Here is a 14644-nt window from a genome sequence, read left to right on the forward strand (position 1 = left end):
GTATTGCTTCTTAGTAACACAGTGCAACCAAGCAGCTACTTGTGTTCTGTGTGATACATTTCTCTTTATTTTGAGATGGCAGGTGAGTATGATCGCAGCAGTTACGGAAGGTCAGGCACAGGCAGTGACGAAGGCGGGTACAACAAGACCAGCGAGGAAGACTATGGCCGCAGCAGCGATGAATACGGCCATGGTACCTGTGGTTTCAACAAATCCAGCAACGACACCAACACGGACGACTACAGTAGCAGTGGCGACTACAACAAGTCCAGCACTGACAATTTCACTGGCGGCTTGAACAAATCTAGCACTGATGACTACACTGGCGGTGGCAGCTACAACAAAACTGGTGCCGACGACTACAGTGCCGGTGGCAGCTACAACAAGTCCAGCACCGACGATTTCAGTGGCGGCCACAACAAGTCTAGCACGGACGACTATGATGGTGGCTACAAGAACTCCAGCGCCGATGCCGGCTATGGCGAAGGCGGTTACAAGAAACCAAGCACCGAGGACTCCTCCGCGTACAACAAATCAAGCATCGAGGAGGACTACAGCAGCGGCAAGAACACCCCCAACACTGATGACTACGACGGCAGTGGCTACAACAAGTCCAGCACTGATGACGACTATGATGGCTATAAGAAGCCCAGCGCCGACGAGTACAGTGGTGGCTACAGCAAGTCCGGCGCCGATGGGTATGCCACTGGTGCAGGCAAGACCGGCTCTGATGATTACTAGACAAAATCACCGTGAAAGTGAGTGTGTTTGCGATGCTAAATACTCCCTCCGTAAACTAATATAAGAGCGTTTAGATCACTATTTTAATGTTCTAAACATTCTTATATTAGTTTACAGAGGGAGTACGTATGTATGTGTGGTTGCTACTGCTACTGGTCCTTGCTAAATGATTTAGCATTTGTATTCTTACTCTTTTCTTTATGGTAGGGTTCGTTTATATGTATACTGATGTGATCCCATCATAGAGCCGCGGCTGTTGAGATGAGTGTGTATATGTACCCGTGTATAGCAGTCTTGCTGTCCATCTATGCGCCTGTACGAATGCGTAATACACTTTATCATGTCTGTAGCTGGATATAACGTTACTCCATCCGTCCCGAAAAGGTTGCCTTAGATTTGTCTAGATACATATAATCCTCGGTCATATTCCATTCCCTCCGTTTCACAATGTAGCGCGTATAAGGTCAAACTTTATAAACTTTGACCAAGTTTGTAGAGAAAAATATATACATCTAGAATATCAAATACATATCCTTAGATACATCACAAGACGTACTTCCATATTGTATATATTTTGTATTGTAAATATAAATAGTTTTCTTCATAAACTTGATCAAAATTTGTAAAGTTTGAAAGTCCTGCATATGTATGAACTAGCAAGATGCCCGTGCATTGCATGGGACATCAAGATGCATTTTTATTATAAAACACATGTTGTGATTGATCCATGTGGGAGTAATTTCATGTATAAAAACTAATGATATCTCAAAAAAGAGGAGAGATAAAGTGAGGAGTGGGCGTGATGGTGATTGGTAGTCGACTGAGCAGAGGCATGGGGATGGACGACGCCGGCAGCGGCCACCATGCCAGATTGTTCCAGAGTCTTTCTTTTTAATTGCTCAACAATGAGATTGTGGGAGATAAGAATGAATGAGGAAATGCCTTGTCTGCAAATATGGAGAGAGATGCGGATATCTTTTTGCAAAATTGCCATAGTTTGCTTTCTATATCCGCCAGATATTAGATTGGACGGTTATATTACAAGATGATAGACATACTATTATCATCAACTCGTTTTTTTTATAAAAGTAAAGATTTTGATTATAGTTATGCAAATGTGTACTACACCATTTTTTTCCTTTCGTGCTACTTTTTTGCAGTCGATTATTCATAGCTGAGCAACAGGAAACTAGCTTGATGTGCAACCACACACACGCGGTCTCCATATCAAACTACCCGCAAATGTGTACTGTATGAATAGTTGATTATAATTAAAAAATGTTGCAAATGATCACCGGTACAAAACACCTTAAACATAATAAAAATTAAATCAAGGCCTATGGACTATCGAACAAGCATTTCCGCCACCAGAGTGAGCTGTTGACACGCTGCTGTCGCCGCTCTTATATCAGAGCTGACCCGACCTTGTCGATGACATCACTTATAGTTATGCAAATGTGTAGCAAAAAGAAAAAATATAGGCTTACCAAACAAAGTGTGGTTTGTTGACAAAAGATCACAAATGACTTGGTATACATGGTCTACAGGTCAAAAATAATGCCTTGCTCAGTAAATGATTTGTTGGGGAACGTAGTAATTTCAAAAAATTTCCTACGCACACGCAAGATCATGGTGATGCATAGCAATGAGAGGGGAGAGTGTGATCTACGTACCCTTGTAGACCGACAGCGGAAGCGTTAGCACAACGCGGTTGATGTAATTGCTACCAAGTTATCAGCAACTGGCAGGAGCCATATGGTTGTCGCTTTATTGTATGCAATGCAATTGCGCTGTAATGCTTTACTTTATCACTAAACGGTAGCGATAGTCGTGGAAGCATAAGATTGGCGAGACGACAACGATGCTGCGATGGTGATCAAGGTGTCGCGCCGGTGACGATGGTGATCACGACGGTGCTTCGAAGATGGAGATCACAAGCACAAGATGATGATGGCCATATCATATCACTTATATTGATTGCATGTGATGTTTATCTTTTATGCATCTTATCTTGCTTTGATTGACGGTAACATTTTAAGATGATCTCTCACTAATTATCAAGAAGTGTTCTCCTTGAGTATGCACCATTGCGAAAGTTCTTCGTGCCGAGACACCACGTGATGATCGGGTGTGATAGGCTCTACGTTCAAATACAACGGGTGCAAAACAGTTGCACATGCGGAATACTCAGGTTATACTTGACGAGCCAAGCATATACAGATATGGCCTCGGAACACGGAGACCGAAAGGTCGAGTGTGAATCATATAGTAGATATGATCAACATAGTGATGTTCACCAATGAAACTACTCCATCTCACGTGATGATCGGACATGGTTTAGTTGATTTGGATCACGTAATCACTTAGAGGATTAGAGGGATGTCTATCTAAGTGGGAGTTATTAAGTAATATGATTAATTGAACTTAAATTTATCATGAACTTAGTCCTGGTAGTATTTTGTAAATTATGTTATAGATCAATAGCTCGCGTTGTTGCTTCCCTGTGTTTATTTTGATATGTTCCTAGAGAAAATTGTGTTGAAAGATGTTAGTAGCAATGATGCGGATTGGATCCGTGATCTGAGGTTTATCCTCATTGCTGCACAGAAGAATTATGTCTTTGATGCACCGCCAGGTGACAGACCTATTGCAGGAGCATATGCAGACGTTATGAACGTTTGGCTAGCTCAATATGATGACTACTTGATAGTTTAGTACACCATGCTTAATGGCTTAGAATCGGGACTTCAAAGACGTTTTGAACGTCATGGACCATATGAGATGTTCCAGGAGTTGAAGTTAATATTTCAAGCAAATACCCGAGTTGAGAGATATGAAGTCTCCAACAAGTTCTATAGCTAAAAGATGGAGGAGAATCGCTCAACTAGTGAGCATGTGCTTAGATTGTCTGGGTACTACAATCGCTTGAATCAAGTGGGAGTTAATCTTCCAGATAAGATAGTGATTGACAGAATTCTCTAGTCACCATCACCAAGTTAGTAGAACTTCGTGATGAACTATAATATGCAAGGGATAACGGAAACAACTCCCAAGCTCTTCGTGATGCTGAAATCAACGAAGGTAGAAATCAAGAAAAACATCAAGTGTTGATGGTTGACAAGACCACTAGTTTCAAGAAAAGGGCAAAGGGAAGAAGGGGAACTTCAAGAAGAACGGCAATCAAGTTGCTGCTCAAGTGAAGAAGCCCAAGTCTGATCCTAAGCCTGAGACTAAGTGCTTCTACTGCAAAGGGACTGGTCACTGGAAGTGGAACTGCCCCAAGTATTTGGCGGATAAGAAGGATGGCAAGGTAAACAAAGGTATATTGGATATACATGTTATTGATGTGTACTTTACTAGTGTTTATAGCAACCCCTCGGCATTTGATGCTGGTTCAGTTGCTAAGAGTAGTAACTTAAAACGGGAGTTGCAGAATAAACAGAAACTAGTAAAGGGTGAGGTGACGATGTGTGTTGGAAGTAGTTCCAAGATTGATATGATCACCATCGCACACTCCCTATACTTTCGGGATTAGTGTTGAAACTAAATAAGTGTTATTTGGTGTTTGCGTTGAGCATAAATATGATTTGATCATGTTTATTGCAATGCGGTTATTCATTAAAGTCAGAGAATAATTGTTGTTCTGTTTACATGAATAAAACCTTCGATGGTCATACACCCAATGAAAATAGTTCATTGGATCTCGATCGTAGTGTTACACATATTCATAATATTGAAGCCAAAAGATGCAAAGTTAATAATGATAGTGCAACTTATTTGTGGCACTGCCGTTTAGGTCATATCGGTGTAAAGCGCATGAAGAAACTCCATACTGATGGACTTTTGGAACCACTTGATTATGGATCACTTGATACTTGCGAACCATGCCTCATGGGCAAGATGACTAAGACTCCGTTCTCCGGAACAATGGAGCGAGCAACAAACTTGATTGGAAATAATACATACTGATGTATGCAGTCCAATGAGTGTTGAGGCTCGCGGTGGGTATCATTATTTTCTGACTTTCACAGATGATTTGAGCAGATATGAGTATATCTACTTGATGAAACATAAGTCTGAAAAGTTCAAAGAATTTCAGAGTGAAGTGGAGAATCATCGTAACAAAATAAAAGTTTCTACGATATGATCGCAGAAGTAAAATATTTGAGTTACGAGTTTGGCCTTCAGTTAAAACAATGTGAAATAGTTTCACTACTCACGCCACCTGGAACACCACAGTGTAATGGTGTGTCCGAACGTCGTAACCGTGCTTTATTAGATATGGTGCGATCTATGACGTCTCTTACTGATTTACCGCTATTGTTTTGGACAGCTACATTCACGTTAAATAGGGCACCATCTAAATCCGTTGAGATGACACCGTATGAACTATGGTTTGGCAAGAAACCTAAGTTGTCGTTTCTTAAAAGTTTGAGGTTGCAATGCTTATGTGAAAAAGTTTCAACTTGATAAGCTCAAACCCAAATCAGAGAAGTGCGTCTTCATAGGATACCCAAAAAGAAAAATGTTGGGTACACCTTCTATCACAGATCCGAAGGCAAGCTATTCGTTGCTGGGAATGGATCCTTTCTAGAGAAGGAGTTTCTCTTGAAAGAAGTGAGTGGGAGGAAAGTAGAAAACTTGATAAGGTAATTGTACCTTCTCCCATATTGGAAAGTAGTTCATTACAGAAATCTGTTCTTGTGACTACTACACCAATTAGTGAGGAAGCTAATGATGACGATCATGTAACTTCAGATCAAGTTACTACCGAATCTCGTAGGTAAACCAGAGTGAGATCCGCACCAGAGTGGTACGGTAATCCTGTTCTGGAAGTCATGCTACTAGATCATGATGAACCTACGAACTATGAAGAAGCAATGGTGAGCCCAGATTCCGCAAAATGGCTTGAAGCCATGAAATCTGAGATGGGATCCATGTATGAGAACAAAATATGGACTTTGGTTGACTTGCCCAATGATCGGCAAGCGATTGAGAATAAATGGATCTTCAAGAAGAAGACTGACGCTGACGGTAATGTTACTCTCTACAAAGCTCGACTTGTCACAAAAGGTTTTCGGCAAGTTCAAGGGATTGACTACGATGAGACCTTCTCACCCGTAGCGATGCTTAAGTCTGTCCGAATCATGTTAGCAATTGCCGCATTTTATGATTATGAAATTTGGAAATGGATGTCAAAACTGCATTCCTGAATGGATTTCTGCAAGAAGAGTTGTATATGATGCAGCCGGAAGGTTTTGTCGATCCAAAGGGAGCTAACAAAGTGTGCAAGCTCCAGCAATCCATTTATGGACTGGTGCAAGCCTCTCGGAGTTGGAATAAATGCTTTGATAGTGTGATCAAAGCATTTGGTTTTATACAGACTTTTGGAGAAGCCTGTATTTACAAGAAAGTGAGTGGGAGCTCTGTAGAATTTCTGATATTATATGTAGATGACATATTACTAATCGGAAATGATATAGAATTTCTGGATAGCATAAAAGGATACTTGAATACATATTGGGCATCAAGATCTATAGAGACAGTCCGAGACGCTTAATTGGACTTTCACAAAGCACATACCTTGACAAAGTTTTGAAAAAGTTCAAAATGGATCAAGCAAAGAAAGGATTCTTGCCTGTGTTACAAGGTGTGAAATTGAGTAAGACTCAAAGCCCGACCACAGCAGAAGATAGAAAAAGAATGAAAGTCATTCCCTATGCCTCAGCCATAGGTTCTATAAAGTATGCCATGCTATGTACCAGATCTATTGTATACCCTACACTGATTTTGGTAAGGGAGTACAATAGTGATCTAGGAGTAGATCACTGGACAGCGGTCAAAATTATCCTTAGTGGAATAAGGATATGTTTCTCAATTATGGAGGTGATAAAAGGTTCGTCGTAAAAGGGTTACGTCGATACAAGTTTTGGCACTGATCCGGATGACTCTAAGTCTTCATCTGGATACATATTGAAAGTGGGAGCAATTAGCTAAAGTAGCTCCGTGCAGAGCATTGTAGACATAGAAATTCGCAAAATACTTACGGATCTGTATGTGACAGACCCGTTGACTAAGATTATCTCACAAGCAAAACATGATCACACCTTAGTACTCATTGGGTGTTAATCACATAAGCGATGTGAACTAGATTACTGACTCTAGTAAACCCTTTGGGTGTTGGTCACATATCGATGTGAACTATGGGTGTTAACCACATAAAGATGTGAACTATTGATGTTAGATCACATGGCGATGTGAACTAGATTATTGACTCTAGTGCAAGTGGGAGACTGAAGGAAATATGCCCTAGAGGCAATAATAAAGTTATTATTTATTTCCTTATTTCATGATAAATGTTTATTATTCATGCTAGAATTGTATTATCCAGAAACATAATACTTGTGTGAATACATAGAAAAACTAAACGTCACTAGTATGCCTCTACTTGACTAGCTCATTAATCAAAGATGGTTATGTTTCCTAACCATAGACATGTGTTGTCATTTGATTAACGGGATCACATTATTAGGAGAATGATGTGATTGACATGACCCATTCCATTAGCTTAGCACCCGATCGTTTAGTATGTTGCTATTGCTTTCATTCATGACTTATACATGTTCCTATGACTATGAGATTATGCAACTCCCGTTTACCGGAGGAACACTTTGTGTGCTACCAAACGTCACAACATAACTGGGTGATTATAAAGGAGCTCTACAGGTGTCTCCAGAGGTGAATGTTTGGTTGGCGTATTTCGAGATTAGGATTTGTCACTCCGATTGTCGGAGAGGTATCTCTGGGCCCTCTCGATAATGCACATCACATAAGCCTTGCAAGCATTACAACTAATGAGTTAGTTGCAAGATGATGTATTACGAAACGAGTAAAGAGACTTGCCGGTAACGAGATTGAACTAGGTATTGAGATACCAACGATCGAATCTCAGGCAAGTAACATACCGATGACAAAGGGAACAACGTATGTTGTTATGCGGTCTGACCGATAAAGATCTTCGTAGAATATGTGGGAGCCAATATGAGCATCCAGGTTCCGCTATTGGTTATTGACCGGAGACGTGTCTCGGTCATGTCTACATTGTTCTCGAACCCGTAGGGTCCGCATGCTTAAGGTTTTGATGACAGTTATATTATGAGTTTATGCATTTTGATGTACCGAAGTTTGTTCGGAGTCCCAGATGTGATCACGGACATGACGAGGAGTCTCTAAATGGCCGAGACATAAAGATTGATATATTGGAAGCCTATATTTGGATATCAGAAGTGTTCCGGGTGAAATCGGGATTTTACCGGAGTACCGGGAGGTTACTGGAACCCCCCGGGAGGTATATGGGCCTTAGTGGGCTTTAGTGGAAGAGACGAGAGGTGGCCAGGGCTGGGCCGCGCGCCCCTCCCCCCTAGTCCGAATAGGACAAGGAGAGGGGGGCGGCGCCCACCCTTCCTTCTCTCTCTCTCCTCTTTCCCCCCTCCCGAATCCTATTCCAACTAGGAAAAGGGGAGGAATCCTACTCCCGGTGGGAGTAGGACTCCTCCTGGCGCGCCCTCCTCCTGGCCGGCCGCACCTTCCCCTGCTCCTTTATATACGGGGGCAGGGGGCACCCCTAGACACACAAGTTGATCCACGTGATCATATTCTTAGCCGTGTGCGGTGCCCCTGCCACCATAATCCTCGATAATATTGTAGCGGTGCTTAGGCGAAGCCCTGCGACGGCAGTACATCAAGATCGTCACCACGCCGTCGTGCTGACGGAACTCTTCCCCGACACTTTGCTGGATCGGAGTCCGGGGATCGTCATCGAGCTGAACGTGTGCTAGAAGTCGGAGGTGCCGTAGTTTCGGTGCTTGATCGGTCGGGCCGTGAAGACGTACGACTACATCAACCGCGTTGTGCTAACGCTTCCGCTGTCGGTCTACAAGGGTACGTAGATCACACTCTCCCCTCTCGTTGCTATGCATCACCATGATCTTGCGTGTGCGTAGGAATTTTTTTGAAATTACTACGTTACCCAACATTTATAACATCTGGTGTTGCTCCAGCAGCAGGCCTGGCACCCAGCGGTGCTTTCAGGACGTAATTCTTCTGTGCAGCAATGAGGATATCCTCAAGTTACGGACCCAGTCCGTGTAATTGCTACCATCATCTTTCAACTTTGCTTTCTCAAGGAACGCATTAAAATTCAACGGAACAACAACACGGGCCATCTATCTACAATCAAACATAGACAAGCAAGATACTATCAGGTACTAAGTTCATGATAAATTTAGGTTCAATTAATCATATTACTAAAGAACTCCCACTTAGATAGACATCCCTCTAATCCTCTAAGTGATTACGTGATCCAAATCAACTAAACCATGTCCGATCATCACGTGAGATGGAGTAGTTTCATTGGTGAACATCGCTATGTTGATCATATCTACTATATGATTCACGCTCGACCTTTCGGTCTCCGTGTTCCGAGGCCATATCTGTATATGCTTGGCTCGTCAAGTATAACTTGAGTATTCCGCATGTGCAATTGTTTTGCACCCGTTGTATTTGAACGTAGAGCCTATCACACCCAATCATCACGTGGTGTCTCAGCACGAAGAACTTTCGCAACGATGCATACTCAGGGAGAACACTTCTTGATAATTAGTGAGAGATCATCTTAAAATGTTACCGTCAATCAAAGCAAGATAAGATGCATAAAAGACAAACATCACATGCAATCAATATAAGTGATATGATATGGCCATCATCATCTTGTGCTTGTGATCTCCATCTTCGAAGCACCGTCGTGATCACCATCGTCACCGGCGCGACACCTTGATCACCATCGCAGCATCGTTGTCGTCTCGCCAATCTTATGCTTCCATGACTATCGCTACCGTTTAGTGGTAAAGTAAAGCATTACAGCGCAATTGCATTGCATACAATAAAGCGACAACCATATGGCTCCTGCCAGTTGCTGATAACTTGGTTACAAAACATGATCATCTCATACAATAAAATTTAGCATCATGTCTTGACCATATCACATCACAACATGCCCTGCAAAAACAAGTTAGACGTCCTCTACTTTGTTGTTGCAAGTTTTACGTGGCTGCTACGGGCTTAAGCAAGAATCAATCTCCTCTACGCATCAAAACCACAACGATAGTTTGTCAAGTTGGTGCTGTTTTAACCTTCGCAAGGACCGGGCGTAGCCACACTCGGTTCAACTAAAGTTGGAGAAACTGTCACCCGCTAGCCACCTTTGTGCAAAGCACGTCGGGAGAACCGGTCTCGCGTAAGCGTACGCGTAATGTCGGTCCGGGCCGCTTCGTCCAACAATCCCGCCGAACCAAAGTATGACATGCTGGTAAGCAGTATGACTTATATCGCCCACAACTCACTTGTGTTCTACTTGTGCAAATAACATCAGCACATAAAACCTAGGCTCGGATGCCACTGTTGGGGAACGTAGTAATTTCAAAAAATTTCCTACGCACACGCAAGATCATGGTGATGCATAGCAACGAGAGGGGAGAGTGTGATCTACGTACCCTTGTAGACCGACAGCGGAAGCGTTAGCACAACGCGGTTGTGTAGTCGTACGTCTTCACGGCCCGACCGATCAAGCACCGAAACTACGGCACCTCCGAGTTTTAGCACACGTTCAGCTCGATGACGATCCCCGGACTCCGATCCAGCAAAGTGTCGGGGAAGAGTTTCGTCAGCACGACGGCATGGTGACGATCTTGATGTACTACCGTCGCAGAGCTTCGCCTAAGCACCGCTACAATATTATCGAGGATTATGGTGGAAGGGGGCACCGCACACGGCTAAGAATATGATCACGTGGATCAACTTGTGTGTCTAGGGGTGCCCCCTGCCCCTGTATATAAAGGAGCAAGGGGAGGAGGCCGGCCGGCCCTATAGGCGCGCCAAGGAGGAGTCATCCTCCTAGTAGGAGTAGGACTCCTACTAGGAGGGGGAAGGAAATGGGGAAGGAGAAGGAAAGGGGGGCGCCGCCCCCCCTCTCCTAGTCCAATTCGGACCAGGGGGGAGGAGGCGCGCGGCCCACCTTTGGCTGCCCCTTTCTTTCTCCACTAAGGCCCATATGGCCCATTACTTCTCCCGGTGTGGTTCCGGTAACCCTCCGGCTCTCCGATTTTCTCCGAAATCATCCGGAACACTTCCGGTGTCCGAATATAGCCGTCCAATATATCAATCTTTATGTCTCGACCATTTCGAGACTCCTCGTCATGTCCGTGATCACATCCGGGACTCCGAACTAACTTCGGTACATCAAAACTCATAAACTCATAATATAACTGTCATCGAAACCTTAAGCGTGCGGACCCTACGGGTTCGAGAACAATGTAGACATGACCGAGACACGTCTCCGGTCAATAACCAATAGCGGAACCTGGATGCTCATATTGGCTCCTACATATTCTACGAAGATCTTTATCAGTCAGACCGCATAACAACATACGTTGTTCCCTTTGTCATCGGTATGTTACTTGCCCGAGATTCGATCGTCGGTATCTCAATACCTAGTTCAATCTCGTTACCGGCAAGTCTCTTTACTCGTTTCGTAATACATCATCTTGCAACTAACTCATTAGTTGTAATGCTTGCAAGGCTTATGTGATGTGCATTACCGAGAGGGCCCAGAGATACCTCTCCGACAATCGGAGTGACAAATCCTAATCTCGAAGTACGCCAACCCAACATTCATCTTTGGAGACACCTGTAGAGCTCCTTTATAATCATCCAGTTACGTTGTGACGTTTGGTAGCACACAGAGTGTTCCTCCGGTAAACGGGAGTTGCATAATCTCATAGTCATAGGAACATGTATAAGTCATGAAGAAAGCAATAGAAACATACTAAACGATCGGGTGCTAAGCTAATGAAATGGGTCATGTCAATCACATTATTCTCCTAATGATGTGATCCCATTAATCAAATGACAACACATGTCTATGGTTAGGAAATATAACCATCTTCGATTAACGAGCTAGTCAAGTAGAGGCATACTAGTGACGTTTGGTTTGTCTATGTATTCACACAAGTATTATGTTTCCGGATAATACAATTCTAGCATGAATAATAAACATTTATCATGATATAAGGAAATAAAATAATAACATTATTATTGCCTCTAGGGCATATTTCCTTCATGATTGTACGGACTTTTTATCGAGAATAGTGTTTGGTAAACCCTCTTGTGCAAAAAATATTTGGGCTTTAAAGAATGTCTGAGACTAGCTAGGCCGGGGACTCAAATTTTTGGGTTGAACTGATGGCGGCAAAGAAAACATCTTTCCTGCTTCGGTTCCTTCGCGACCAAGAACGCCTCTAAGAACCGCTTTTGGGAGTACAAGTGTCTTGGAAAACGCTACACTTCAGAAACACTATTCAGTCTTGTATCATATTGTTACCGATAAGAATGATACCCTTGCGCATGTCCTAAACTTCTCGTCTGAAAAATGCCAATGGAGCTCGTTTTCAAAATTCAAATTTCCACAGCGTGATTGGTTTTTTTTTAATTTGTTGTGAACACTCATGCACATGTATAGTATGTTTGTGCAAAAATTCCTAACATTATACTTTCAGACATGGCATACAGAAAAAGGGCAAATACATATTTTCAAAATGGGCCTTTAAATTTTTTCTAGAAAAGGAGAAATCACCCCGTCTTTACATCTGGGTGATGCATACAGCCATATTATTTATTATTCACAAAGACCTTATAAAGTAATACAACAGTAAGCCCGAGGCCACCATCTAAACGACACCTGTCGCTACTCCTATCCTCTTGATGAAGGGGTGCATAATGCCGGGCCAAATAGCAAACAGACATCGCACGGAAGCCTAACATCTAACGTGGGATGCCTCATCAAAGCCACATAGACGGGACTAGGTAACACTCCGGTCCTACGCACTCTCAGTGAGTACGACACGCACACGCTGCAAAGGGCCGTCGCCTCCGTCTTCCTTCGATCCATCCTCAAAGCATGTATTGACACATCGAACTTGTCAGGCCTCTCTGTCATCGACGCCACCACGACGCCAGACAACGTCGACCTCCTGCGCGTGTCCATCGCCACACATCTGACGCCAAGCCTCCACTGCTCCATGCCGCCGAGAACCGCCGCCATGAATATGTAGAAAGAAACACCGCTCCACCGAAGAAGCCATCCGCTGGTCCCTCGAGCCCGAGTGCATCTCCAAGAATGCCGCCCCCAAGGGGGTAACGACACATGAATGTCACCGTCATCCGATCAACTGATCTAGGGTTTCCCCCGGAGGTATTGGGTGGGGTTGGGAGCTTCACCTCGATGATGTCTTCATAAAGGAAACGATGATAAGGGCATCGTCATCACCGGCTTCGGCCAATGACCGAAGACCAAGTTTTCACCCGGATCCGTCTCAAGAAATGGGCCTTTAAATGTTGTTGTTGGGCCGAAAATTCGTTATCTTTTTACGGCCTACAAACCATGATATTTTTAAACGAAATTTCACACGTTTGTGCGGGCCACATATATGTTTCCATGGATTTTTTTTAACATTTAAATACGCTTTCTGTTTTTTTAATACACCAAAAGTCTAATAACTAACCGGAAGAAGGCTAAGCTGCCCTTACGCATAATGCTCCACGTAGCCGTGTAGCATACGCTGTAAGTAGACGTCGATCGTACTGGCAGGCCTACCACCCACTACGTACGACTACACATGCAACTGTCGGTCTTCCCGTCGCCAAATTTGGACGCACGCACCACGCAGGCGCCGCGTCACTGCCCCGAGCCACCCAGTTGGTCCGTGCCGCGCGCTCGCCGTCGCCGTCGGCATCGTACTACACACCGACGGATATCGCGCGGGATATGCCCTCCTGGTTCCTTCCTTCCTTCCCCCCCGCGCTTGCTTGAGTGCTTGCCGACAGTCCCGCCCACATCGACGCCGCGATCGAGCGACCGACACCGCAGGGCGCCAACCAACTCGAGATGGACACGGCCCGGCACGTCCACCTCGCTCCTTTGTGCGAGCGAGAGCCTGACCCTGCACTGCCGGGGCATCCAGCTTACCTGCTTGTTTCTTTGAGCTTTATGCCCTCGCAAGTTGCGATGCAACATCCTGCCTGCCTTTTGCAACTTGCCTCCGTTTCGTTCCTCACCGATGCCAACCTCTCGGTTCACAAGGGTACTGCATTTCTGGAATTGGAATGGGGCCTGCGACCATTTGTTGATTGAACTCGCGACCGTCGCTGAACTGAGCGACAACTAATTCCAGACCCATCAAGTAGATAGCAGAGGTCAGAGGCAAGAGCATCTTCAGTCAGGTACCTTTATTTCGACCCCTCAAACGCCCACGGACGTGCCCAATCAGTGACCGTACGTATCCGTTTTGAATCCTTATTTATCCATCCATGCAACCATAATTCTCATTTTCTTCTTCATATGTCCGGTCACTTGTACGTGATTGGTGAAGATGAAGAGAGAAAAATAAAATAATGACTAAAGGAGAGAAAATGTGGTCCGAGGTGGGGCCGTGTTCTATGTGGCGGATTGACCGGGCGTGCCTGAGCGTGTCCGCAAGCCCTCGTATCCTTCCCGTATTTGAGATGAATATGGGTTCGCGAACAACCCAGACATATAAGAAAGATATGAAAGGTCCGATTGAATCACTTTTTTCCTCCTCTTCTTATGTCCGATCATTGACCGGACGCGTCCGCAGACATATGAGAGATGATTTGAGGGACCCGACTATAGATGCTCTAGCAATCTCCTTTTTGAAAGAAAAATTGACTGAACTAGCGACCAAAGCACATTAAGAAGATTTTGCTCTACCAGCCAATAGGGAGTCCGTTCAGCGCCGTATGGGTTCGTTCGTTCGGACGGGGAGCAAAT

General features: G+C 44.1%; 1 protein-coding gene across 1 annotated transcript; it reads left to right on the top strand.

Moving 5' to 3' along the window:
• Window positions 1-2: 2 nt before the first annotated feature.
• On the top strand, window positions 3-1027 carry LOC125538232 (stress protein DDR48-like). The gene has a single exon (XM_048701506.1). It carries the CDS (start codon window positions 76-78, stop codon window positions 739-741), a length of 666 nt encoding a protein of 221 aa, XP_048557463.1. The 5' UTR covers window positions 3-75; the 3' UTR covers window positions 742-1027.
• Window positions 1028-14644: the final 13617 nt, after the last annotated feature.

The sequence above is a fragment of the Triticum urartu genome, chromosome 2 (assembly GCF_003073215.2).
Source record: "Triticum urartu cultivar G1812 chromosome 2, Tu2.1, whole genome shotgun sequence".
In the NCBI taxonomy this organism is placed as follows: Eukaryota; Viridiplantae; Streptophyta; class Magnoliopsida; order Poales; family Poaceae; genus Triticum; species Triticum urartu.